Genomic DNA, 27403 nt, shown 5'->3' on the forward strand with positions numbered 1-27403 from the left:
CTAATCCAAATATCTGATTACTTTTTTACTTTGATTAGAATGTAAAAGAAATCATAAAAGATTAGCATTTGGATAAAATGAAATTCACTCTTTATTATAATTATAAAAGCCTCACAATGATAGCTAATTTGATATATATTTTTCTGTGAGACTAAACATTCTCCATCAAAAAGTAAAAGAGGTTAAAATTCAAATGTTTATATTACATATAAGATCATTGCAATATAAATGAAATTTGAGGACTGGATGTAAAGAACTGTAGAGATTACAGGTTGGTTAAAATTATTAGGTCTTTCTGTAAATATTTTTAACTGAGATTGTAAAAGAAATAAATTAGAGGATCAAAATCATTTCAATCTTCTATTCAGCCTCTCAGCTAGAATATATTAACAAGATATCCATTAAAAGTTGTCTGAGAAGACTGCACTGTATGATTTCTTTGGCAGCATTCTGGGAATATTTCTTTAGCAATTAATTACTGGGTAATCTACCCTAAGGAATTAATTATGAGGATGTAGCCTCTAAAGTTGTGAAAAGACTGCTATTTGTATTCATCTTTTTAAAATAAGAGCTTGAATTATAGATATATTATGCAACAAAAGGAAATGCCTGGATGTTCATACAATATGAGTTGTTGATTCCCTGTGATTTAGCTTGGTTCTCCAAAACTGAGCTCTGTAAATACTGTAAAAGTATTTCCATTATTAACAAAGCAGAAAATTACCCCATCTCACCCTTATCTCTCTTGCCAATAATAAGTAGTTGTAAACAAAATGTCAATATTTTTTCAAAGGCAAACATATAAGATTTTGGAGTATAAAATCATCTTTATATTAATTTTTGAAACAAAATATGAAACTTCAAGAAATTTCTGGATTGTAAAAGTCATGTTAAGGTAAGTGCCCATATCACTAGGTGTATGCATTAATACTTCTTTTCAGTGGCAAGATTTTGTTGAAGAATTATGAGAAAAGGTTACATATTTTATACATTTGTTTTACTGATGAGAGAACTCAGGTCTTAGGATCAGTAGCTTTCTAGAGACCTATAATTTTTAAGAAAGTAAATAGCTGGTATTAAATTATCTGGCTGTGAGATCTCTTCATTAAATTTGGCCTCTCATCTACAGAATAACTTATGTAGATTTCCCCTTTTTCTCCCTTAATATATTTTATATTGATTTAGATTAAGATTGTGTAGATTTAAAAAACAGTTCTGTTTGATTGTCCTAGGGACTGTTTTGTTTTTAGAAACAAATTTACCTAATTTACGTTTAGAACTACCTTGAGAAACAGACATTTTTAATATGCTACTTTTTAAAAAAAGTATGGGTATCACTGACAGAAAATAAAACTTTTTTCCTAGAAATTGTCTTCTAACCAATATCACTTAATATATATTGATACAGCTAAAGACTCCTGATAGTTATGATTGGAGAAGGAGGTTTTTAAAAAGTTTTACTTGAGAATTCAAAATTTAAACAAATTTGTGAATAAAGAAATTCTTTTTGGGATTTGGTTAATATTTCAATTCACTATATTTTAGGCCTTTCAGTAAAACTGGTGCTTCATGTAAAATAATTCTGTTTCACTTGCAATTTATTAAGGCAAAGTAAAAAAGAAGGAAGGAAGAAATGAAAATAAGAAAAGCAGTAATTCTGTGCATCAAGGAAAAATAATCTAATGTGTTTCTAGAGAAAGGCAAACCAATAAAAGAATCGAGAAGATCAAGGAAATACTGCAAAGAATAATGAAGAAATAGGAAGTCAAAAATAAGAATCTTGGTAGCAAGTCACAGATCTACCAAATGCCCCCTGGCTTACAAAAAAATTGTATACTTAGGAAATCCTTTATTTGAAAGGCTATGATTTCTAATGGTTTATTATCATTTCAAATATTTTTATTTTACTAGACATTTATTACACATATTATTTTGATCCCTAAGTTTCTATGATAGCTTTCATTTTGAAATCATGCAATCTATACAAAATTAGACTTTTAAGCATGCTATTTCCTGCCCACTATCTAGAGAATAATTCAACCCATGATCTTTTCCCCCCAAATTTCTTATCTGTCTATAAAGAAATTAAGAAGCCCATTATAGGTGCAGTATAAAAGAGTTATTAGGTACTTTGGAATAGATAACTTTTAAATAGTATAGTGTATGTTCTGAAGAATTATTTATTATTTATATAGCAGATAGAAAAAAGTTTGTATTCAAACTTCAACTGAAATATAATTTTTCTATCAAATAAGATTAGGAATAGAATGCTTTAGCCTGCATATAAAAGTACCCTGGTATAAATACAATTATAAACACAAGCAAACAGTTGGCTTTATGAAGCAGGCAAAAGACACCCGTCCTTGTCATCACCAGATCCTGTCTAAATAACAAAACCAGAGAAACTTATATTTTTCTGCTCTAGTAAAAAATTTAGATTATAAAATAACCTATAATTTAATCTCTAATTTTGTTTACTACTTTTTTAAACTACATATTTTATTTTGAGCATTTTCCCATGCCATTAAATATTCCTAAATATTACTTTTTAGATTATATAAATAACTCATATATACATATGTATAGTAAGTTATTTAACCACAGACGTTAAGGTTGATTCTGTTTCATGAATATGAATAATGCTGTGATAAATAATCTTATAATTAAATCTTTCATTCTCCGTTTGATAATTTCCACCAAAAAATTTCTGGAAATAATACCATTGGTTAAACAAAATATTTTAAAAATATATAGCTTGCTTGCAATGTCATACAAATTTATATTTCTGCTAGTGTGACTAGGAATATTCATGTCACTGCTCATTACAGTAGTGATTATAATTTAAAATGTTATCAATTTGACTACAAAAATTTTAATAGATTTCTAGTGAGAGTACATTTTCTCCCACATATTTCTTTGATGATTTTCTCTGTTTTTATGAAACAGCTACTTACTGTTTCATAAAGGGCTAAGCAAACAGCCCTTTACTCATTAAATTCACAGCTAAAATACATTATTACTATCTTATTTTAGTTTTCTTCAAAATATGAAACAGTTTACCATACTGTAAAGTGATTTTCCTATTAGAAAAGATATCAAAACTCTTTATTTGAAGTCTCAAAAATCTGTTTTTCTATCAAACTAGAATAAATAGCAAAACAAATGTTGTTATAAAGGAGGAGAAACTAGACAATAATGAATGAGAGTAGAAATAAGTTACTCAAAAGTCTCTAGGAGCCAGGCACTTAATGCAAACAAGTAAAGTAGCCTGGAGGGTATAAAGAAAGCCAGTTGAGTATTAATATATGTCATCTGGCCCAGTAATATTAACATGATTTTTTAGAAAACTGAAAACTGTATTTTTATTTAAAAAATCTCACCAATTTAAAATGTTCCAAACTAATTATAAAAAAGGAAGTCATCCCCAAAGATATCCCTAATAAAATTATCTTCCATCAACTAAGTTATAGCTTAAAAGAGGACTCTCTGTGTACCTATAAGTAAAAAGGAGATTCTAGGGAAACATTAGTTGCTGTACAAATATAGAAGTACTTTCACGTTGGAAATGAGTAAAGCTAGCTGGAGATGTATTTTCTGGTTGTTATCTTCAAAAGACGTTGTGAAGTCTTCTATTGTTTTGAGTCAGGGAGAAGAAACTCTGTTCCCTTTCCTAGAATTAATCTGGATCAGTCAGGGTGAGTCACTTATATTAAGCATGGTACTGGTGGTCATTGACATAAAGGATAAGATCTCTGGAATGAGAATACCATTGCAACTTGGTCTAAACAAAAGAGACCCAGGATGCTTTGTAAGTAACATTAAGCACTCCACTCATTTGATTATACCAGTGGTTCTTTAAGTCTGTTCCACAGACCTGTGAGGGTCCCTGAGATTCTTTCAGGGTTCCACAAGGTCAAATGATTTTAATAATAATACCAGTACATTATTTGCCTCTAACACTATGTTGACATTTGAAATGATGGTACAAAAGCAATGATGGTTTGGTACTACAGTAGAAATCTAGGCAGTGGATACAAATAGTGTGAATAGTTATTGTATTATTCACCCCTGTGTCCTAACAGTTTCATTAACATTGCCCTCTCAATGAAACAGTAAATACTAACTCAATTTAGTTAAAATTTGTCTGTTGAGTGTGACAAACAGGAAGAATGAAATAAAACACTTCTGCTGTATAACAAAGAATGACAGGTGTCTCAAGATAAAGAACTTAGGCAATAGTTTGAGTTGCAAGCTGAACTAGCCAGGTTTTGCACAGAACACTATTTTTGCTTGAAAGAATGTCTCACAAACTATGACTATTCAGACTTAGATGTTTGATAGACGTTTTCTTGAAAATGAATGAAACGAGACAGTCAATTTCGGGAAAACAAACAGGGTTTGTTGGCTTTTTTTTGGCCAAAGAAAAAACTCTATGTTCTAAGTAAAAATTAAAATTATGGAAAATGGATATCACCATGAGCTTCCAATGCTTCCAAGGAGTTTTTAATGAGTTGGTGGTTATATTAATGAAAATGAATTTTGATAAGAGTAAACACTTGGAAGAACTTATATTTTCCATGTGATAAAAAATACATTACAAAAACATACCTGGATATAAGATCCATTAAACATTCAGGACCGACCAATGAATTTTTTTTTTCCCCAGATGAACAACTTTTTATTGAGCTATAGCTGACTTACAATGTTGCATTAGTTTCAGGTGTATAGCAAAGTGATTCATTTATACATGTATATCTCTACATCCTTTTTCAGATCCTTTTCATTATAAGTTATTATAAGATATTGAATACAGTTCCCCATGCTATATAGTAGGTCTCTGTTTATCTATTTCATATATGGCAGTATGTCCAAAAGATTTTAATATATTGGAGTATGAAATGCCCCTTGACAGGGCTAAATTCTACGATTTAACTAACTTTCAATATATTATCAACTGAACAATTTTGTTGTAGTATCAAAGAATATCCACAATTATATGAAAATGCTATTGAGATATTCCTTTATTTTCTAACCACATAACTGTGTGAGGCTGGATTTGTTTCCTTCAACCAAAACAATATATTCCAACAGACTGAGTACAGAAGCAGATGTGAGAATCCAGCTGTAGTCTACTAAACCAGACATTGAAATGAATAGGAAAAAAAATGTAAAACAATGTCATCCTTTCTAGTAGATTTTTTAAAATTTTGGAAAACATTGTTTTTACCCTTAGCAATATTATTTAAATTAACATAGAAAGGTCTTATTCTCAATTTAAAGTAAATAAATAACATTAAAAAAATTTCTAAGTTTTAATTATCAGTGCAATAAATATCACCAGCTATGACTCACATAAATAAGCCTTTGAGGTACTCAATAATTCCTAAGCATGTGAAGGGTTCCTGAGAGTATTAAGTTTGAGAACCGATGGATCTGACCAACAAAGTTGAGAATATTATTGTTCAGCAACCCTCATCTCCATGAGATAGTTAACCAAAACTTATATTTTTATGTCCAGAGATGCATTTTATTACACTAATTAGTGTAACTATTAATTATACTAATAACTAATTACACTAATTACATTAATAACTATTAACTCAAAATGTTTTCCAACCTTTTTGGTGTTTGCTGACTCCACATGTAGAACCCATACACTTCTACAATGTCATTAACAGCTGAACAGTTGTTGATGTGCCAATGCTGATATGACTTCAGACAAAAGCAAAGAAACCTGATGGTCAGTGTAGTTTTACTAATTTTCTTTAGGCTCTCAGAAACAGTAGAAAATAATCTGCAGGCCTCAGTCAGTGTCCTGATTCAGGCTAGAATTATAGAACTTCTTGAGTCTCCAAAGACTTGGGAAACAATGAACTAGCCATATTACACAATCATCTTGGCGTTCTCAAAGGAAAGTGGTGATAATATAGACTAGTTGGTAAAAACTAATATCACTAGGAAAAAAACCCAAGAGAAAATACTACCTTGATACTACATCAAATAATGCCATTTTTATATGTAAAGGGAATCTACTCCCTTTCAGATATACACATTAAAAATTGTGAGTTAAGAAAATATTCTTTATCCAGAGTAATCTAAATTCCTTTGCTCAAAGGACAATAACAGAAGCCTAGAGAGGCTGTAATTCTGCATTTTGTTTGAATATAAGATTAGACATTATTATTAAAGGAACACATACTCCATGAGGATACTTTAATATATATTTGAAAATTATTTTATAAACTTTAATTAGATAGGAAAATTAATTTATATTTTGTATCTAAGAAGAGAAAAAATAACATGCTGATTAGTCTGTGCACAAAGTTCTATTCTAAACTCTGAAGTACAAGGGAGTATGTGCAGAGATTACCTTTATTAATCCATATATTTTAGTCAAAATTCAGATGCTTAGGGATTAAAAGGAAAATTGAACTGGTCTTTGTAAAAAATTCTGTTTTTGATGACATTGATAGGGAGTGGTGAATTGACTGAAAGTCTGGATTTTTTTTCCTTTTCAGTTCTGGTCATTATTCTCTATGTCAAGCCTCTCGATTCTAAAAGAGATGCTGCTGCTTTTCATAACTGAAAAGCAGAACTTATTACATTTGTGAATCATATTCACTTTAAAACAGAATTTGTTATAGAGGTATTCTTTTAGCAAACCATTTTTTGGGAAATGATTACCATTTTAGAATTTGAGTCCTCTAGAGACTGCCCATTCATAGAATCTATATACTATTTGACTTTTTTGCTTAGGCACTGTTTTACTTAGGGCAATGTAAGACTAAAATCTCAAGTTTGTTGTTAAAATACATTTCACAGAGTCCTCAAGCTAAAGGAGTGAAAATCACTTGTCATTTCAGTCAGATTTCATGAAAAGAAAATATCTGATACTAAGGAGAAATGAATTTCCCCATATATGGAAATATATTATGTCATCCCAGCAAACAAATTTTTGCTGGAGACAATGCCATTCTATATCGAACTTTAGAAGAGATAATACCCTGTCTTTATGAGATTGTGACGAGTGTACTGAAAAGGAAACTATAGGTGGAGAATCTTAAGGGATTAAAGCACAATCTGGAATAAAATATTGCAGAGTAAATAAAATGTGAATTCAAAATAATTTGTAATTATTACCAACATTATAGCTGTTGACCTAACAGGAGTAGATGCATACATACAAATGGACAGGAAATTTCCAGCTTAAATGCTGCCCCGTGATAAAACGTTACAGAGGAAAAGGTTAGAACTGTTAGTTTTTAATAATAATTTGGTTATTTAACCCTTCCGTATTTTCACAAAGACTAGGATAAGTGTTTCTGATGGTTATTCCCAGAGTATTCTGTACTTCTGCTGTTAAATCATAAAATTTATTGGACTTTATTATAATTTATAGTTGCCTGCTTTATCTGTCTGTAAAGCCAAGAACAGTGTTATTTGCCCACCACTGCTTTCCCAGCACCAGGCAAAGACTTATTTAATAGTTAATAACCCTGTTGGGCAGGCAAGGATTACCAGTTTTATTATAGACAAAAAGCTCAGAGAAGTTGAACAACTTGCTTAATGCAGTGTAGTTATTAGGTAGAGAAGCCAGTAGTTGAAACCAGGACTTCTAATATCAAGTCAAGTGCTCTTTCTAGTGTTGGTCTTTCATGACTGTATTGTATTTCCAATGTAAGGAAAACGTATTTGCACATTTTTTTCTGCACATGACAGATTGCATGCCTAATCTGAAACATGGGAGGGGGATTTTTATGGGGTCTGGCTAACAGTATTATGTACTAAATTATAAACATTCCATCCAAGATGTAGTAACAATAATGATGTCAGACTCAACTTGTGTTCTGATTTTGTACAAGATAATATTCCTGGGATGTCTCATATCTTAGACTGAAAACATTCAAAACCAAAATGTATTAACAATTTTCCTTTGCCTTTTCATTCCTTAGTATAGTTAACAACATCATTTACCCAAAATTTAAATTAGAACCCTGACCTTCATTTTTATTTCTTCTCTGCCTTACATTTTTATGCTATAAAATTAATTTATCTAGAATATATTTATGTGCTAAAACCTATGGCCTTGAATTTTACTTAGTATGCAAAGGGGAAAAAAAATCACTATTTAAAATAAAGAAGAATTGATCTGAAGTTGGATTTTAAAGTCACTGAATTAGGTTATTCGTGTACTAATGAAGTTTTACAGAGAGTTTTTGATTAGTGAGTACTACCATTAAAGTGGTCATTATTGCTGAACATAATTCTCAAAACCTCCAACTGGCAAAAAAAGCTGTTATTTTGTTTTCACCATTTGTCATGTCCCTGGTGAAATGCTACTCCTAAGAGCTGCCTTCTCTGATCATCCAATCTGAGATTTCCCTCCTTTTACTTTCTACTACACTTTTTCACTTCTTAGCATGAATTTCAATGTATCATTATTAAGTTATTATAAAAGTATATTTATTATAATTTGAAAGGTTATTTTTATGTTATTTTAAATGTTTTATTTTTTATTTAATATAATTTTTAAAGGTTATTTTAGATAAATTTATTTTAAAAATACCTATTTACTTCAGCATACCTTTGACTAAACTGTAAACTCTATGGGGGAAGAGATTACATCTATCACTGATATAAAAGAACATGTTAAAGCTGCTGCTACTGCTAAGTTGCTTCAGTCGTGTCCGACTCTGTGTGACCCCCTAGATGGCAGCCCACCAGGCTCCCCTATCCCTGAGATTCTCCAGGCAAGAACACTGTAGTGGGTTTCCATTTCCTTCTCCAATGCATGAAAGTGAAAAGTGAAACTGAAGTCACTCAGTCATGTCCAACTCTTAGTGACCCCATGGGCTGCAGCCCACCAGCCTCCTCTGTCCATGGGATTTTCCAGGCAAGAGTACTGGAGTGGGGTGCCATCGCCTTCTCTGTTAAAGCATCTAGTATACATTAATTAAGCAGTCTTATAATTTGAGATTTTCAATAGGAAGAATAATTTGATTGTCTTCACTTCTTTTTAAAAAGTATTCAAATTAGTTTTTCTATTATATTACTACTCTGATTCAACCTTAAAAGTTCAATTTTAAAATTAAATAACACCAAAGCAATAATTTTATCTTTGAGGTTACATTTTGGTGTTGGTAAAATTATTTAAAAGAAACAGAATTATATTCCTAGGCAAAAATACAGAAGAAAAATTTCTGAAAAAAAAAAAGATTTTGAAATAACTGTTTTACTTGAATTAATTGTCAATTTGAAGAGCTAAGTGTTATCTATGGAAAAATATCAAGACAAGCCACTTGTTATCCTAAGGTTTTGAAATAAGCAAAATAATAAATGTGGATTTTGGAGCAATTTTTAAAACTGTATTTAATAACTGCATTTATTAACTGTAATTAATATTCTCCTGGTAAATAAAATGTAACTCCGAAGTTTTAAAAAGGTCCAAGAACTTAGATAAAACTTAGTTTTCAATATTTATATATACAGTACAACACTAAGAAAAATATACTGTCTTAGATAATTCCACATTCCAATCATTAAGGTCTTAATATTTGATGAATGAGTAGTCTTTTATAGTGGACTTAACATTTAGCTTTACTTGTTTCCCAGACTTCATAAATGAGTAAACTTATACAGCTGGAATTTAGTGAAGTCAAACAATAAATCATTCTGTTTTAAAAATTTGTAAGATATGGACGATATTTTTCTACCCAATTTATGTCTTGATAACTCCATGTTTTCCTTCGGTTAAAGATTCAGCTGGGTGGCATTCAGTGTATAAACATATAACAAACATTTTATATCTAGAATGCTTTTATAGTTTTTCTTCATGAAGATTTAAGACCTCGATTTTTTTAAACTATACAATTAATTATCAGTGACTTTTGACACAAGTCTAAAAATGATATTCAACAGTTCACACTCTGAAGACTGCTAAAAAGGATGTCGCATGGAATGTAAAAGCACTACACATTTCAAGAACTGATTGAGATCACTTCCAGTTAAATTCAACAATAACGTTCATAAAACTCATAGAAAAGCTGGAATTGAGGAAGGTAGTTAGATAAATCCTTAAATCTGATGACAGTGAAAAAGTCATAGTTTGAAAAATTACCTACAGATTTCTGAAATAAATTTACTGTATAGCCTGATAGCTAAAATCATATCCTATTAAATAAGAAGGAATGTTACTGTTTGCTTCTGATGCCAATAGTACATCTATCTTATGGAAACTTGAAGTTACAAATGACTAACTTTACAGGGAAGAGATATTCTAAGGAAAAGTATCATAGTCATAATTAGGTTTGCTACTCAGTTTATCACACACATGAAAATGTCAGGCAGCAAATAAATATCTAATCCTCTCCCTGGCTCACTGCTTCAGTACTTGGGAAAAATTATAAAAAATAAATCCTAAGATACTTCCTCCCTCCCCCAAAGGTTGGCATTAAAACTTTCTATCAATTTAGATTTGTTTCCAAATATTAGGCAGCAACATTCCAAGTTGAATATGTTTGAAAAAATTTGGAATGATACTAGAGCAAGGAGTTACCCCTGCCTGGACCAGTTAAAAAAAAAAAATCCTTTTGGTGGCGTCATTTTACTTTGTTAATCTTGCTGTTTATTGGCCAGAAACATATTCACTCTCTGCATAAATAAAAAACTGCGTATCTATACAAGTAAGTATGCTAAAAAATAAGAAGTCTACAACAAAGAAACAGGAGTTACAGAAAGTGATACCTATAGCTGTGAGGTAGTAGGCATTTTGAATGAAATTTCTATTCTATTGTTGGCCTAATACAACAATTTGTGAAACATTAGGTGATATCTATGTTATAGCCCATTAATTTTTCATTGTAATATCTTGCATGCAATCCAACCTTGACAAGCAGAGGCAAATACTGGTTAGTTTTCCCAGATGTACATAGCAGAGCAGGTGTAAGGTGCCAAGGAACTATACTTACTTTTGGTGTCGGGCAGGAAGCTGTAGAAAGGCGAGATGTAGCCTGAGCACGGGGAGATTCCGAAGGAGTAGTACTGAGGGAGGCTGTGTCTCGTGGGAGCACCTGAACGCCACGAGAAATGATGGAGTCTGGAATCTGAACAAGAGGAACAAGTATGGTTTAATATGGTGAAAATACCAATCACATGCAAAATCAATACCCACACCAAACATTCTTTTTTTTTTTTTTGCGGGGGGGGGGGCGGGGATGGGTGGCACATATAGTCAACATATAGTCAAAGCTGTGGTTTTTCTAGTAGTCATGTATGGATGTGAGAGTTGAACCATAAAGAAGGCTGAGTGCTGAAGAATTGAGGCTTTCAAATTGTGGTGGTGGGGAAGACTCCTGACAGTCCCTTGGACTTCAAAGAGATCAAACCAGTCAATCCTAAAGGAAATAAACCCCAAATATTCATTGGAAGGACTGATGCTGAAGATGACGCTCTAATACTTTGGCCACCTGATGGGAAGAGCTGACTCACTGGAAGAGACCCTGATGCTGGGAAAGACTGAAAGCCAGAGAAAGGGGTGGCAGAGGATGAGATGGTTGAATGGCATCACTGATTCAATGGACATGAATCTGAGCAAATTCCGGGAGATGGTGAAGGGCAGGGAAGGCTGGCATGCTGCAGTCCACGGAGATGCAAAGAGTCAGACACTGAATCACTGAACACCCTTTGCCGCTCAGCTCTCAGATATTTGGTCTAACTTATTAAGTATGATTGCATCCAAAAATTTGGGATAAGGTAGAAATCTTCAGATTCAATATATTTTCCTTGGCCAAATAACATTTCAAATAATATTTCATCAAAGCTTTTTTATGCGGCAGTATAGAACTGTAGAGAGGAGTAAAGTGTTTGGCATTCATATACTAGCTCTGTCATTTAACACCTATTTAATTCCTAGATACTTTCCATTTCCCTTTCAGATTCATTCTCCACCCTTCTTCACCCTCTCTGGACCAAGCTAAACTGTAGAGATAGAATCAACAAGCTATTTTGTGCTCTCTGATTTCTAGCTGGGTCAGATAAGAAGTACTATCAGGAAACTGAAGAGTTGGGGGAGAATAAGGTCTGATATTTATTCCCTTGGCTTCCTCTCCAGCAGGTCACTGTAGGCTGGCTAAGATCAGAGGCCCTGTTAGATGACCTGTGCTTATAGCTCTTTGCTGGATTCCAATTACCTGCTCTCTTTTTTGCCCCATTAGGTCTAAGAGTATTAATGATACCAATTACTACTAGTTCCAGGGTGCTGAATCATATTTTGTTGCTTTCTCTAAAATCTTCCCATGCTTTTATAAATATCATAGTCCTTTACTAAACTCTTCACAATTATCCATTTAGGTACACTGTGACTTCTGCTGGGATACTGATGGATATAATTTTTAAACTGTCATTTCCTTTATCTAAAAAATGTGGATCCTGCTGCTGCTGCTAAGTCACTTCAGTCGTGTCCAACTCTGTGCGGCCTCATAGATGGCAGCCCATCAGGCTCCCCCATCCCTGGGATTCTCCAGGCAAGAACACTGGAGTGGGTTGCCACCTCCTTCTCCAATGCATGAAAGTGAAAAGTGAAAGTGAAGTTGCTCAGTTGTGTCCGACTCTTAGCAAACTCATGGACTGCAGCCTACCAGGCTCCTCCATCCATGGGATTTTCCAGGCAAGAGTACTGGAGTGGGGTGCCATTGCCTTCTCCAAAAAATGTGGATAAATGATAGCATTTACCTCACCAGATTACTACTGAGGGCTAAATAAGATAATGCATATAAATTATCTAGTGCTTACAAGTAGTTTAGTTAGTTAGTTAAGTCGCTTGGTCAGCTGTGTCCAACTCTGCGACCCCATGGACTGTAGCCCACCAGGCTCCTTCGTCCATGGGATTCTCCAGGCAAGAATACTGGAGTGGGTTGCCATTTCCTTCTCCAGGGGATCTTCCTGACCCAGGGATCAAACCCAGGTCTCCCGCATTGCAGGCAGACGCTTTAACCTCTGAGCCACCAGGGAAGCCCCTACAAGGAGTTAATACTTAATAAATATTAGCTATTGTTATTATTATGTTATACACTAACTGATGTAAGTGAACATCACTACTGTAAAAACATACAAATGTAGGACAAATACTGTGGATTATTTGTCTTTACAATTATTAATATTTATGTTGATTATAAAATTTGTTATTTAGGGCTATGTATAATTTAGTTCTTATTTTGGGCGAGTACTAGTGAGTATAGGTCTTTTAATCTCAAAATGACAAGCTGACCACTTCCAAATTTTATGCACAAGAGGGGAAATATGTATGATGAAAGAATAAGCAATTAACATTCAATCAAAATATTACTTAGGATGTATGAAGAAGAAAACAGCAGCCAGAATTTGTGACTAGAAAGGCGCTCTTTATCTTTACACATCATCTCTTTCTCACAAAGGAAATACTACGTCCACAGGTGCTCTTTCATTTAGTTTCCGTACCTACATCCTCAATACCAAAGGTACTGCCACAATTTCTGGGCTTAATTTTTGTGATTTATGAACAATATCTGAATAACTATGATGAAAAGCAGTGGGAATTCTGAGAAGAAAAATGGCTCCATTTGCTAGTACACTTAAATACTGAATTGCAATAAATATTTTAAGAAACAGAGGTAGCAGCTCTTCTCTAATTTAGAAGAGCTATGTATTGCCACTTACATCTAATAAAAAGGCCAAGTATTGGGAAGAAAAAGGTCAAATGCCCCTACTGTATTTCACATAGTTCCATGTTTCTTTCCTTCATGGAAATTACCCACACTTATACTACATTTATATGCGTGCTAGTTTGATCAATGTCTCTCTCTCATACCAGAATGCACTGTCATGATGATGGAACTAAGTTTTTGCTACTACTGTATGTCCAGTGCCTAATGAAGCATCTGCACAAAGTAGTATACATGTGTGATTTCCAGACTTACACACACACACACACACACACACACACACACAGTTTTCACCTTCACCCCTTCAATAAACAAAAGAGTAGGAAATTTGAGGGAGACGGTAAGATTAAACTGTGAGGTACAGGGACTTCCCTGGTGGTACACTGGATAAGAAACTGCCTGCCAATGCAGGGGATACACGTTTGATAACAAGGGGCTAATGCTTGGTCCAGGAAGATTCCACATGCCACAAAGCAAGTGAGCCTGTGCACCGCAATTATTGAGCCTGTACTCTAGAACCCAGGAGCCACAGCTACGGAGCCCACGTGCTACAACTACTGAAGCCTGCACGCCCTAGAGCCTTTGCCCTACAACAAGACACCATGATAAGCTCACACCCCACAACTATAGCCTAGCCTCCACTCATGTCAATTAGAGAACACCCTCACAGCAATGAAGATCTAGCACACCCCAAAATATAAATACATAAATGAATAAAAATTAAAAATATTGTCATGTATACACTTTTGGGTTACTAGTTTGGAAGTATACAATAAACTATTGGAAATATGAGTCAAGTCATGAAAAAGTTAGACTGGACATATACTTCGGGAATTATCACTGAAGGTGGCAGTTTCAGTCATGCAAATATTTCAGGTCATCCAAGGAAAATATGTAAAAGACCAAAGGCTGATGGTATGAAAGTATTTCAGTTTGGAAGATAAATTATTTGGTCTTTCTATCTTTAAGAAATTGTTAGAGACAAAAGAGGAAAATCAAGACAGAGTAAACCATAAGGGAAGAGAAAAGAGAAGAAACTGTTAGGAGATGTTACAAAATATCAATTATTGGAGAGAACAGGAGTAAGATGAGAGCTGAAAAGATGTCCTTGGATCTAGCAATTATATAAGATGTACAATTATGTAAGATACTACAAGTAAATAAGAAAAAGTAGAAATGAAGAAGCAAGTGGGGATGATAAAGCAGTGAAATTTGTGGGGAGAGAAAAAGACATTCACTAATATTCTTTTCTTTGGTGCTTGGAATAAAGGTCTATTTGACAAGAAAAGGGGGAAATACAAGTGGGAAACATCTCTCTAGGAGAGTCATAAACATCTGGAATAAATGCACTGATGAATGAGCATGGAGGATAACTAAGGCATTGGCCAAGGAATTCTCAATGATCATTGTGAATTCTTACAATAATAAATAAATAAAATCAATAATGGAAGCCAATTATTCTGTTGCAGAGTGTTCGTAATTTTTCCTTTTTAGAGACATTATCAATGACTCTTGTTCATGTATCATAATTCCCATATGCATTAATTCTAGGATATATACAGTCAGAAACAGAATTGCTGGTTGATGGCTGTGAATATCGTCTTTTAGAAATTCCCAAATTGGTTAAGCCAATTTAAAAGTCTATCAAAAGAAAATAGTAACAATTTGTCTTACTTCACAACTTAGCTCTACCTAGTATTGTCAGTAATAATTTTTTCAGATGTGATGGACAGTAAAAATATCTTAAAGTGGCTTTCTTCTTCCCTCGTTGTTAATAAGAGTAAACACTTTTTCATATGTTTACCAGCCCATTTAGATGTTCTCTTTTATAAAGTTCCTATTCAAGTCTTTCGCCCAATTTTCCCCTTATTGAGTCATTCTTTTTATTTAATTATTAAATTTCTGTATCTCTTCTGGATAGCAAGTCTTTTATCAGTTTTATATGATATAAATATCCATTCCTACTATGCAGCTTGCCTTCCAATTTCATCATGTATTCTGATGAACAGAATATTTTAATTTTTATTAAATTTTATTGATAGTTACATAGTTAGCTATTCAGTTCAGGTCAGTTCAGTCACACAGTCGTGTCCGACTCTTTGCAACCCCATGAACTGCAGCACGCCAGGCCTCCCTGTCCATCACCGACTCCCGGAGTTCACCCAAATCCACGTCCATCGAGTCGGTGACGCCATCCAGCCATCTCATCCTCTGTCGCCCCCTTCTCGTCCTGCCCCCAATTCCTCCCAGCATCAGAGTCTTTTCCAATGAGTCAACTCTTCGCATGAGATAGTCAAAGTAGTGGAGTTTCAGCTTTAGCATCATTCCTTCCAAAGAACACCCAGGACTGATCTCCTTTAGAATGGACTGGTTGTTATTTTTCAATTTGTTAATGTGGTGTATTACATTGATTGATTTGTGGATATTGAAGAATCTTTGCATCCCTGGGATAAGGCCCATTTGGTCATGCTGTATGATCTTTTTAACGTGTTGTTGGATTCTGATTGCTAGAATTTTGTTAAGGATTTTTGCATCTATGTTCATCAGTGATATTGGCCTGTAGTTTTCTTTTTTGTGGCATCTTTGTCTGGTTTTGGTATTAGGGTGATGGTGGCCTCATAGAATGAGTTTGGAAGTTTACCTTCCTCTGCAGTTTTCTGGAAGAGTTTGAGTAGGATAGGTGTTAGCTCCTCTCTCAATTTTTGGTAGAATTCAGCCGTGAAGCCGTCTGGACCTGGGCTTTTGTTTGCTGGAAGATTTCTGATTACAGTTTTCAATTTCCGTGCTTGTGATGGTCTGTTAAGATTTTCTATTTCTTCCTGGTTCAGTTCTGGAAAGTTGTACTTTTCTAAGAATTTGTCCATTTCTTCTACATTGTCCATTTTACTGGCATATAATTGCTGATAGTAGTCTCTTATGACCCTTTGTATTTATTTCTGTGTTGTCTGTTGTGGTCTCTCCATTTTCATTTCTAACTTTATTGATTTGATTTTTCTCCCTTTGTTTCTTGATGAGTCTGGCTAATGGTTTGTCAATTTTATTTATCCTTTCAAAGAACAAGCTTTTGGTTTTGTTGATTTTTGCTATGGTCTCTTTTCTTTGGATTTATTTCTGCCCTAATTTTTAAGATTTCTTTCCTTCTACTAACCCTGGGGTTCTTCATTTCTTCCTTTTCATGTTGCTTTAGCTGTAGAGTTAGGTTATTTATTTGACTTTTTTCTTGTTTCTTGAGGTAAGCCTGTATTGCTATGAACTTTCCCCTTAGCACTGCTTTTACAGTGTCCCACAAGTTTTGGGTTGTTGTGTTTTCATTTTCATTCGTTTCTATGCATATTTTGATGTCTTTTTTGATTTCTTCTGTGATTTGTTATTCAGCAGAATGTTGTTCAGCCTCCATATGTTGGAATTTTTAATAGTTTTTCTCCTAGTCCAGGTTCGATGCATTATACTGGATGCTTGGGGCTGGTGCATTGGGACAACCCAGAGGGATGGTATGGGGAGGGAGGAGGGAGGGGCGTTCAGGATGGGGAACATGTGTATACCTGTGGCAGATTCATGTTGATGTATGACAAAACCAATACAATATTGTAAAGTAATTAACCTCTAATTACAATAAATAAATTTATATTAAAAAAAAAAAGAATGGACTGGTTGGATCTCCTTGCAGTCCATGGTACTCTCTAGAGTCTTCTCCAACACCACAGTTCAAAAGCATCAATTCTTTGGTGCTCAGCTTTCTTCACAGTTCAACTCTCACATCCATACAGGACTACTGGAAAAACCATAGCCTTGACTAGATGGACCTTTGTTGGCAAAGTAATGTCTCTGCTTTTGAATATGCTATCTAGGTTGCTCATAACTTTCCTTCCAAGGAGTAAGCATCTTTTAATTTCATGGCTGCATCACCATCTGCAGTGATTTTGGAGCCCCCAAAATAAAGTCTGACACTGTTTGCACTATTTCCCCATCTATTTCTCATGAAGTGATGGGACCGGATGCCATGATCTTAGTTTTCTGAATGTTGAGTTTTAAGCCAACTTTTTCACTCTCCCCTTTGACTTTCATCAGGAGGTTTTTTAGTTCCTCTTCACTTTCTGCCATAAGGGTGGTGTCATCTGCATATCTGAGGTTATTGATTAGATAGTTAAAAAACAAATCAGTATTTTCCTTTATAGTTAGTGAATTTTGTATCCTAAAAGGAAAACTTCCTGAGTGACCTCAGTAGAAAGGTGGAGTAGGTAATGTCAATAGCCCATCCCTTATGAAACAAGTGAATAAACTAACAAAAACTGTCAGAATCAACTTTATCAGAAATCTATAAACTAATCAAGTTTACAGCAGCCAAGTGAATGCTTAATGAAAAAAAAAACTCACAAAACTCCCAAATGACCCCCAATACATAGCTCAGTGATGGCTGTGAAGATGACAGAGTCCATGACTCTGGTGAAAGTTCTGGGGTACTGAAGGGGAAACAAACCTTGTTCTCAAGAGTGAGGGTTGTTTGCTTCAATATTTCTGGTGGCTCACTGAAGGATATTCTCAAAGACCTGCCTTTATTTCCCCTATTTTGGAACTCCCAAATGGCTCAGGCAGCTACTGGAGGAGTTATTGTTGCTGTTCAGTTGCTCAGTTGTGTCCAACTATTTGCAGCCCCATGGACTGCAGCATACCAGGCTTCCCTGGCCATCACCATCTCCGGGAGCTTGCTCAAACTCATGTCCATTGAGTTGGTGATGCCATCCAATCATCTTGTCCTCTGTCGTTGTCTTCTCCTCCTGCCTTCAACCTTTCCCAGTATCAAGGTCTTTTCTAATGAGTTGGTTCTTTGCATCAGGTGGCCAAAGTATTGCAGCTTCAGCTTCAGCATCAGTCCTTCCAATGAATATTCAGGACTGATTTCCTTTAGGATTGATTGGTTTAATCTCCTGGCAGGCCAAGGGTCTCTCAAGAGTCTTCTCCAATGCCACAGTTCAAAAGCATCAATTCTTTGATGCTCAGCCTTTTTTATGATCCAACTCTCACATTTAGTCATGACTGCTGGAAAAACCATAGCTTTGATTAGATGGAACATTGTTGGCAAAGTAATCTCTCTGCTTTTTAATATGCTCTCTAGGTCTTTTCTTCCAAGGACCAAGCGTCTTTTAATTTCATAGCTGCAGTCACCATCTGCAGTGATTTTGGAGCTCAACAAAATAAAGTCTCTCACTGTTTCCATTGTTTCCCCAACTATTTGCCATGAAATAGTGGGACCAGATGCCATGGTCTTTGTTTTTTGAATGTCGAGTTTTAGGCCAGCCTTTTCACTCTCCTCTTTCACCTTCATCAAGAGGCTCTTTAGCTCCTCTTTGCTTTCTGCCATAAAGGTTATCTGCATATCTGAGGTTACTGATATTTCACCCAGCAATTTTGATCCCAGGTTATGCTTCATCCAGCCTGGCATTTCGCATGATGTAATCTTCAAAGAAGTTAAATAAGCAGGGTGACAATATACAGCCTTGACAAACTCTTTTCCCGATTTGGAACCAGTCTATAGTTCCATGTCTGATTTTAACTGTTGCTTCCTGATCTGCATACAGATTTTGGGGGCAGGTAAGGTAGTCTGGTATTTCTATCTCTCTTAAGAATTTTCCATAGTTTATTTTGATTCACAAAGTCAAAAACTTTAGCATAGTCAATGAAACAGAAGTAGATGTTTTTCTGGAACTCTCTTGCTTTTTCTAGGATTCAGTGGATGTTGGCAATTTGATCTCTGGTTCCTCTGCCTTTTCTAAATCCACCTTGAACATCTGGAAGTTCTCAGTTCAAGAATTATTCAAGCCTAGCTTGGAGAATTTTGAGCATTATTTGGCTAGCGTGTGAAATGAGTGCAATTGTGTGGTAGTTTGAACATTCTTTGGCATGGCCTTTCCTTGGGATTTTCATGAAACTGACCTTTTACCAGTCTTGTGGCCACTGCTGAGTTTTCCAAATTTGCTGGCATATTGGATGCAGCACCCTCACAGCATCACCTTTTAGGATTTGAAATGGCTCAACTGGAATTCCATCACCTCCACTAGCTTTGTTCATAGTGATGCTTCCTAAGGCCCACTTGACTTTGGACTCTAGGATGGCTGGCTCTAGGTGAGTGATCACACCATTGTGGTTATGTGAGTAATTAAGATATTTTTTGTATAGTTCTTCTGTGTATTCTTGCCACCTCTTCTTAATACCTTCTGCTTCTGTTAGGTCCATATTATTTCTGTCCTTTATTGTGCCCATCTTTGCATGAAATGTTCTGTTGGTATCTCTAATCTTCTTGAAGAGATCTCTAGTTTTTCCCTTTCAATTGTTTTCCTCTATTTCTTTGCATTGATCACTGAGGAAGGCTTTCTTTTCTCCCCTTGCTATTCTTTGGAACTCTGTATTCAGATGGATATATCCTTCCTTTTCTCCTTTGCCTTTGTTTCTCTTCTTTTCTCAGCTATTTGTAAGGCTTCCTCAGACAACCATTTTGCCTTTTTGCATTTCTTTTTCTTGGGGATGGTTTTGATCATGGTCTCCTGTACAATATTACGAACCTCCACCCAGAGTTCTATCAGATCTAATCCCTTTAATCTATTTGTCACTTCCTCTGTATAATTGTAAGGGATTTGATTTAGGTGATATCTGAATGGCCTACTGGTTTCCCCTACTTTCTTCAATTCAAGTCTGAATTTTGCAATAAGGAGGGGAGGTTAACCAAAAATTAATGCCAAATATATTAGTCACTGCTGTCTGAGTAAAGGAAAAAATGTGAAAGAAATAACAGAATAATACCTAAAACACCTGGGAGGGAAGGCCATGTAATGCACTTTGAAAAGTTCACAGATATTCCTGAGTATCCAGGAAGTCACGATTATGCCCAAGGCCAGATATATCCTTAGATGATTACAACTTTTGCTGAGCTAAAGATTTTGCCCAAGCAGGAAGTGAAGATTAGTCAGAGTAGTAAACTGCCTAGCTGAGTGTTGAAGGTGTGCTAAAATATATACAGAGAGTTCATCTGCAAAGAATGGGAGATTTACCTTTTCTGTATATACATATTTTCTGGGCATTTAGGAAATTATGTAAAATCACTAGCTGACCATGAAGCTAATAGAAAAGAGACTTTAGTGATCACACACAACAAAGAATAACAGACTTGACAAAAGTAGTTCAGGTAAGTTAATCAACAAACAACAATTTTAACAGGTAACAATAACATACCCTGGGGAGGAAAGAGAATTTGATTTTCAGAGTTGCTACTAATAATATTCACAGGGTTTGGTTTTCAACAACAAAAAATAAGGTATGCATAGAAACAAGGAATTATGACCTATGTATAGCAAAGAAGAAGAAGAAAAAACAGAAACCGTCCTTGAGAAACTGTAGACACTGGGTTAACGAGGCAAACTTTTAAATTAAGTATTTAAAATATATTCAAAGAGCTAAAAGCAACCTGGAAAAGAACAAAAGAAAGCATGGTGATGATATATAACCAATAGGCAATATCAATAAAGAGGTAGAAATCATAAAAAGAAACCAAATAGAAATTCTGAAGTTGAAAAGTATAACTAAAATAAAAAATTCACTAGAGGGATTCAGTATCAGATTTGAGGAAGCAGAAGAAAAAAGTCAGTGAACTGAAGAGTAGAAATAAAGAATAAAGAAAAATGAACAAGGTTTAAGAAACCTATGGGACACGAACAAGTCTACCAAGGTATGCATAATGGGAATCCTATGAAGAAGAGAGAAAGTGGCAGAGAAAATACTTAAAAAATATTGTCTAAAACTTTCAAATTTGATGAAATACATGAATCTACACCGTGAAGAAAGTTGAGCACCGAAGAATTGATGATTTTGAACTGTGGTGTTGGAGAAGACTCTTGAGAGTCCCTTGGACTGCAAGGAGATCCAACCAGTCCATTCTGAAGGAGATCAGCCCTGGGATTTCTTTGGAAGGAATGATGCTAAAGCTGAAACTCTAGTACTTTGGCCACCTCTTGTGAAGAGTTGACTCACTGGAAAAGACTCTGATGCTGGGAAGGATTGGGGGCAGGAGGAGAAGGGGACGACCGAGGATGAGATGGCTGGATGGCATCACTGACTCGATGAACGTGAGTCTAGGGGAACTCCAGGAGTTGGTGATGGACAGGGAGGCCTGGCGTGTTGCAATTCATGGGGTCGCAAAGAGTCGGACATGACTGAGTGACTGTACTGAACTGAACACCTCCAAGACACTCAGAGGCCCCCACTTGGCTTCACTAAAAATTTTATCAAATATTTAAAGAAGAGTTAACATAAATCCTTCACAAACTCTCCTATAAAAGAGAAGAAAAGGTTTTGTATTATGTGGTCGGTTTGCCCTGATACCAAAGACAAATAAAGATGACACAGGAAAAGAGTATTACAAGCCATATCCAATGGACAGGGAAGCCTGGCATGCCATAGTCCATGGGGTTGCAAAGAGTCAGACATGACTGAGCGACTGAACTAACTATCCTTTGTGAATATAGATGTTTGGCAAACAGTCTAAATAAAATATAATTAAACTGAATCTAACAGCAGATTAAAAGTATTATATACTATGACCAAGTGGGATTTATTCCATGAATCTAGCGGTGACCCAACATAATAATCTATGTGTAATATAACAATTTATAATACAAAACATTAATAAAATGAAAAAAATCCACATGATCCAAAATTCCAAATAATATAGAAAAAGCCTTTGACAAAATAGAACACTTTTTCATGATAAAGATACTCAGAAAACAAGGAATAACTTTCCAAACCTCATAAATAGCCTCTTTGAAAACCCCATAGCTAATATCCTACTTAATGAAAGACTGAAAGTTTCCTTTAACATCAAGCTCAAGGATGTCTGCACTCATCACTTCTTTTCAACATTACTAGAAGTTCTAACTAGGGAAATCATGCAAGAAAAAGAAATAAAAGGCACCTGAATTCAAAAGGAAGAAGGAAGATAATCTCTACTAATCAGTTCAGTTCAGTCAATCAGTCACGTCTGACTCTTTGCAGCCCAATGGACTGCAGCATGCCAGGCTTCCCTGTCCATCACCAATTTCCAGAGCTTACTCAAACTCATGTCCGTTGAGTCGCTGATACCACTATATAAATATATATACACATATAGATGTGTGTGTACATATATGTATTATATATATATATAAATACATAGTTTTTCCACAGAAAGAAATATTTGAAGTAATAAATTCAGCAAAGTTGTAGGATACATGATGAACACACCAGAATCAGTTGTATTAGCACTAATGGTGAAAATTTCAAAAAGAAAATTAAGAAAGCAGTTCCATCTACAACAGAATCAAAAAGGATAACACAATAAGGAATAAACTTGACCAAGGTGGTGCAAGAATTATACACCAAATCTTACCAAACATAAGAAGACATAAATAAATGGAAAGACATATATTACAATGGCAACAGTATCCAGAGGGAATTATAAATTCAATACAACCTCTATCAAATTCAAACAGAATTTTCTGCAGAACTAGAAAAGCCCACCTAAAACTCATATGGAATCCCAATGGACTCCACAAAGCAAAAACAATCTTGAAAAATAAAGTTGGAAAACTCATGCTTTTCCATTTCAAAACTTACTTCAAAGGTGCAGTAATCAAAACAATGCAATGCTGCCATAAGGACAGACACACAGATCAATGGGATACAACTGGAAGTAACAAAATAAATCCTTTATACTTTTATAGTTGACCAATTTTTGACAAAAGTGCTAAGATAATAGAATAATCTTTTCAACAAATTCTGCCAGAACAACTAGATATCCATATTTATAAATGAAGTTCTACTCTTTCCTCACACTATATTAAAAAGTATCTCAAAATGGATCAAAGACCTAAATGTAAGAGCTAAAAGTGATAAAATTCTCAGAAGAAAACAGAGGGATAAATGTCCTTTACTTTGGATTTGGTAATTGATTCTTAGATATGATACCAAAAGCACAGAGACAAAGGAAAATTTAGGCAAATTGGACATCATCAAAACAAAAAGTTTCGTACATCACAGGACATTATCACAAAAGGTTGAAAAGACAATCAATAGAATGGGAGAAAATATTTGCAAACCATCTATCTATCTGACAATAGTTTAGTATCCAGAATATACAAAGAATAATCACAATGGAACAACAAAATATAACTCATTAATAAAATACCTCACTTTAAGAAATGAGTAAAACAACTTGAATAGACATTTCTCTGAAGAAGATATAGAAATGCCAACAAGGAACATGAAAAGATGTTCATTATCATTAGTAATTAGGGAAATACAAATCAAAACCACAATGAGATACTTAACACCCACTCAATGGCCCTGATCTGTTTAAAAAAGGAAAATAAAAAACGTTGTTTAATATGTAGAGAAATTTGTAAAATGTTGCAACTCTGTGAAAAACAATTTGATGGTTCCTCACAAAGTTAAACATAGAATTACCATATGATTCAACAATTCTATTCAAGGTGTATAACCAAAAGCATTAAAACTTGATTTTCAAACAAATGCTTGTACACAGATGTTGATAGCAGCATTATTTTAATAACCAAAAAGTGGAAACAACTAAAATGTTTATCAACTCATCAATGGCTAAACAACATGTGGTATACTTATACAATGGAATATTTTACAGCTATAAAAGCAGAGTACTGATACTGCTACAACAGAGATGAACCTTAAAAACATGACGTGAAGTGAAAGCAGCTAGATATGAACAGTCACATATTGCATGATTCCACTCACGTGTAATGTTCAGAGTGGGCAAATATATACCCAGTATGCAAATTAGTGGCTGACAGGGGATGAGAGGTAGGGATATGGGTAGTGACTACTTACTGGGTGTGGTATTTTTGAAGGGTGATAAAATATTCTGGAGTTAGATAGCAGTGATGCTTGCACACATTGTAAATGTACTAAAAGCCATTGAATTGTACACCTAAAAATGGTGAATCTTACTTCAATTATATTGAAAAAGAAATTCTTCCCTAACCCATTGCTAAGGTAAATCACTTCAGTTGTATCTGACTCTGCAGCCCTAAGGCCTGTAGCCTGCTAGGCTCCTCTGTCCAAGGGATTTCCCAGGCAAGAATACTAGAGTGGCTTGCCATTTCCTTCTTCAGGAGATCTTCCCAACCCAAGGATCAAACCTGCATTTCTTATGTCTCCTGTATTTGTAGGCAGGGCTTTCCTTGTGGCTCAGCTGGTAAAGAATCGGCCTACAATGTGGGAGACCTGGGTTTGATCCCTGGGTTGGGAAGACCCCCTGGAGAAGGGAAAGGCTACCCACTCGAATATTCTGGCCTTGAGAATTCCATGGACAGTCCATGGACTCTCAAAGAGTCAGACACGACTGAGCGACTGTCACTCTTTACCACTAGCGCCACCTGGGAAGTCTCTGATCTGTTACAATGAAGATTTTGTCCTACATAAATCTATGAAAGCTTTACAGTTCTGCCTTTCATATTTAGGTCTCTGAAAAAATTAGAATTGATTCTTGGATATTGTATGGGATAAGAGATCAATTTCACTTTTTTTTTCCCATAAGGATAGCTTGTGGTCCCAGCATCATTTTTTGAAAAAAGAGCTTCTTCATTAATGTGTGGTACAAATTCTGTTGTATACCAAGTTGTTGGTATTTTTCAGGCTTCTCTTCTGTTTCATTGATCAAAGTGTTAATTCTTGCACCAGCAATGTACTACTTTATATCATTTTAAGTCTTGCTATTTATAGAGCAGAACTTCTCACTTTATTCTTTTCTTATTCAAAGAGGATCTTGGTTATTTTTGCTCCTTTGCACTTTCTGTTCTGTATAAATTTTAGAAATAGCTTGTCACTTTTCTCTGTCCTCTTAATTAAATACACACATACACATACCACATACAAACTGTTAGGGTTTTATTTACTACCTTTGTACAGAAAAAGATAATAAAGTTTTAAAGGATATCCCTCTAATTTACTAAAAAGCATTTACTTCTGGGGGTGTGTGAATGCAAATGAGAATGAGATGAGAGGATGATTGAGGTGGATGCTAATCTTACCTATATTTCATCTATATGTTTTAATAAAAAGAATGTACTCATGTATTACTGTAGAGTAAAAAAGTTTTAGTAATGAAAATTCTGGGAGGGATGTTTCAAAAATTAAGAAGTGGTAAATATGCTCAACAGCTAGGGAGAACTCAAAAAAAGGAGCTTAATGTCTTGTACAGAATTGATAGTGAATAATTTTTTCTTTGATAATAAAGAAGCTGAAGAAGCCAATAACAGAATTATAGGCTCTCTTGAGATAGAAGGAATAGAATAAAACATTAACTCAGAAAAACAGTTTAAGCAGAAAGGACAGTTGTTTAGCCTTGGTGATCTTATTAATATAATAAGCAAGAGAGAATAGGGGAAATGAGAAGATTAAAAAAAAAGTAAAGCTCTAAAAATTGCAATTGTTACAGCCACAATAGAGAACAGTATGGAGAATTCTTAAAAAACTAGCAAAAGAATTACCATATGACCCCAAAATTCCACTACTGGGCACATACCTCGTGAAAACCAAAACTGAAAGAGGCACATGTACTACAATGTTCGTGGCAGCACTATTTACAACAGCTAGGACATGGAAGCAACCTAGATGTCCATCAACAGATGAATGGATAAAGAAGCTGTGATACATATACATATATATATATATATATATATACACACACACACACACACACACACACACACACACACACACACACACATACCCAATAGCATATTACTCAGCCATAAAAAGAACACATTTGAGTCAATCCTAATGAGGTGGATGAACCTAGAGCCTGTTACACAGAGTGAAGCAAGTCAGAAAGAGTAAAACAAATATCATATATAAATGCGTATATATGGAATCACAGAGAAGGCAATGGCACCCCACTCCAGTACTCTAGCCTGGAAAATCCCATGGATGGAGGAGCCTGGTAGGCTGCAGTCCATGGGGTTGCGAAGAGTCGGATATGACTGAACGACTTCACTTTCACTTTTCACTTTCGTGCATTGGAGAAGGAAATGGCAACCCACTCGTGTTATTGCCTGGAGAATCCCAGGGACTGGGGAGCCTGGTGGGCTGCTGTCTATGGGGTCACACAGAGTCGGACACAACTGAAGTGACTTAGCAGTAGATGGAATCTAGAAAGATGGTACTGATGAACCTATCAGCAGGGCAGCAATGGAGAAGCAGACATAGAGGACAGACTTATGGACACAGTAGGGGAAGGAGAGGGTAGGACAAACTGAGAGTAGCATGGAAACATAGAAATTATCATATGTAAAATAGTAGCCAGCGGAAATTTTCAGTATGATACAGGGAGGTCAAAGCAGGTGCTCTGTGACAACGTAGGAGGGTAGGACGGGATGGGAGGCGAGAGGGAGTTTCAAGGGGAGGGGTATATCTACCTATGCCTAATTCAAGTTGATGTATGGCAGAAACCAACACAGCACTGTAAAGCAACTATCTTCCAGGTAAAATTTAAAAAAAAAGGAATCAGTAAGAGATGAATGAAAACCTTGCTAAAGTAGTGAAATTTGTAATGGTTAAGTCAGCACAAATAAAGAGAAATGCCAAGTAACTTCCAAAAGAAATAACATTCCTACTTTTAAGAGCGCTCATCTATATATCTATTATCTATG

General features: G+C 35.0%; 1 protein-coding gene across 8 annotated transcripts in view; it reads right to left on the bottom strand.

Moving 5' to 3' along the window:
• Nucleotides 1–27403, bottom strand: part of GPHN (gephyrin) — a 546364-nt gene that overhangs the window by 189883 nt on the left and 329078 nt on the right. For all 8 annotated transcript variants that reach the window (XM_068965812.1, XM_068965810.1, XM_068965811.1 and 5 more), the window contains one exon: nucleotides 10968–11102. In XM_068965812.1, coding sequence (XP_068821913.1) covers nucleotides 10968–11102 — 135 coding nt within the window. The remainder of the gene's footprint in view (nucleotides 1–10967; nucleotides 11103–27403) is intronic.

This window comes from Capricornis sumatraensis, chromosome 2, assembly GCF_032405125.1.
Source record: "Capricornis sumatraensis isolate serow.1 chromosome 2, serow.2, whole genome shotgun sequence".
Lineage (NCBI taxonomy): Eukaryota > Metazoa > Chordata > Mammalia > Artiodactyla > Bovidae > Capricornis > Capricornis sumatraensis.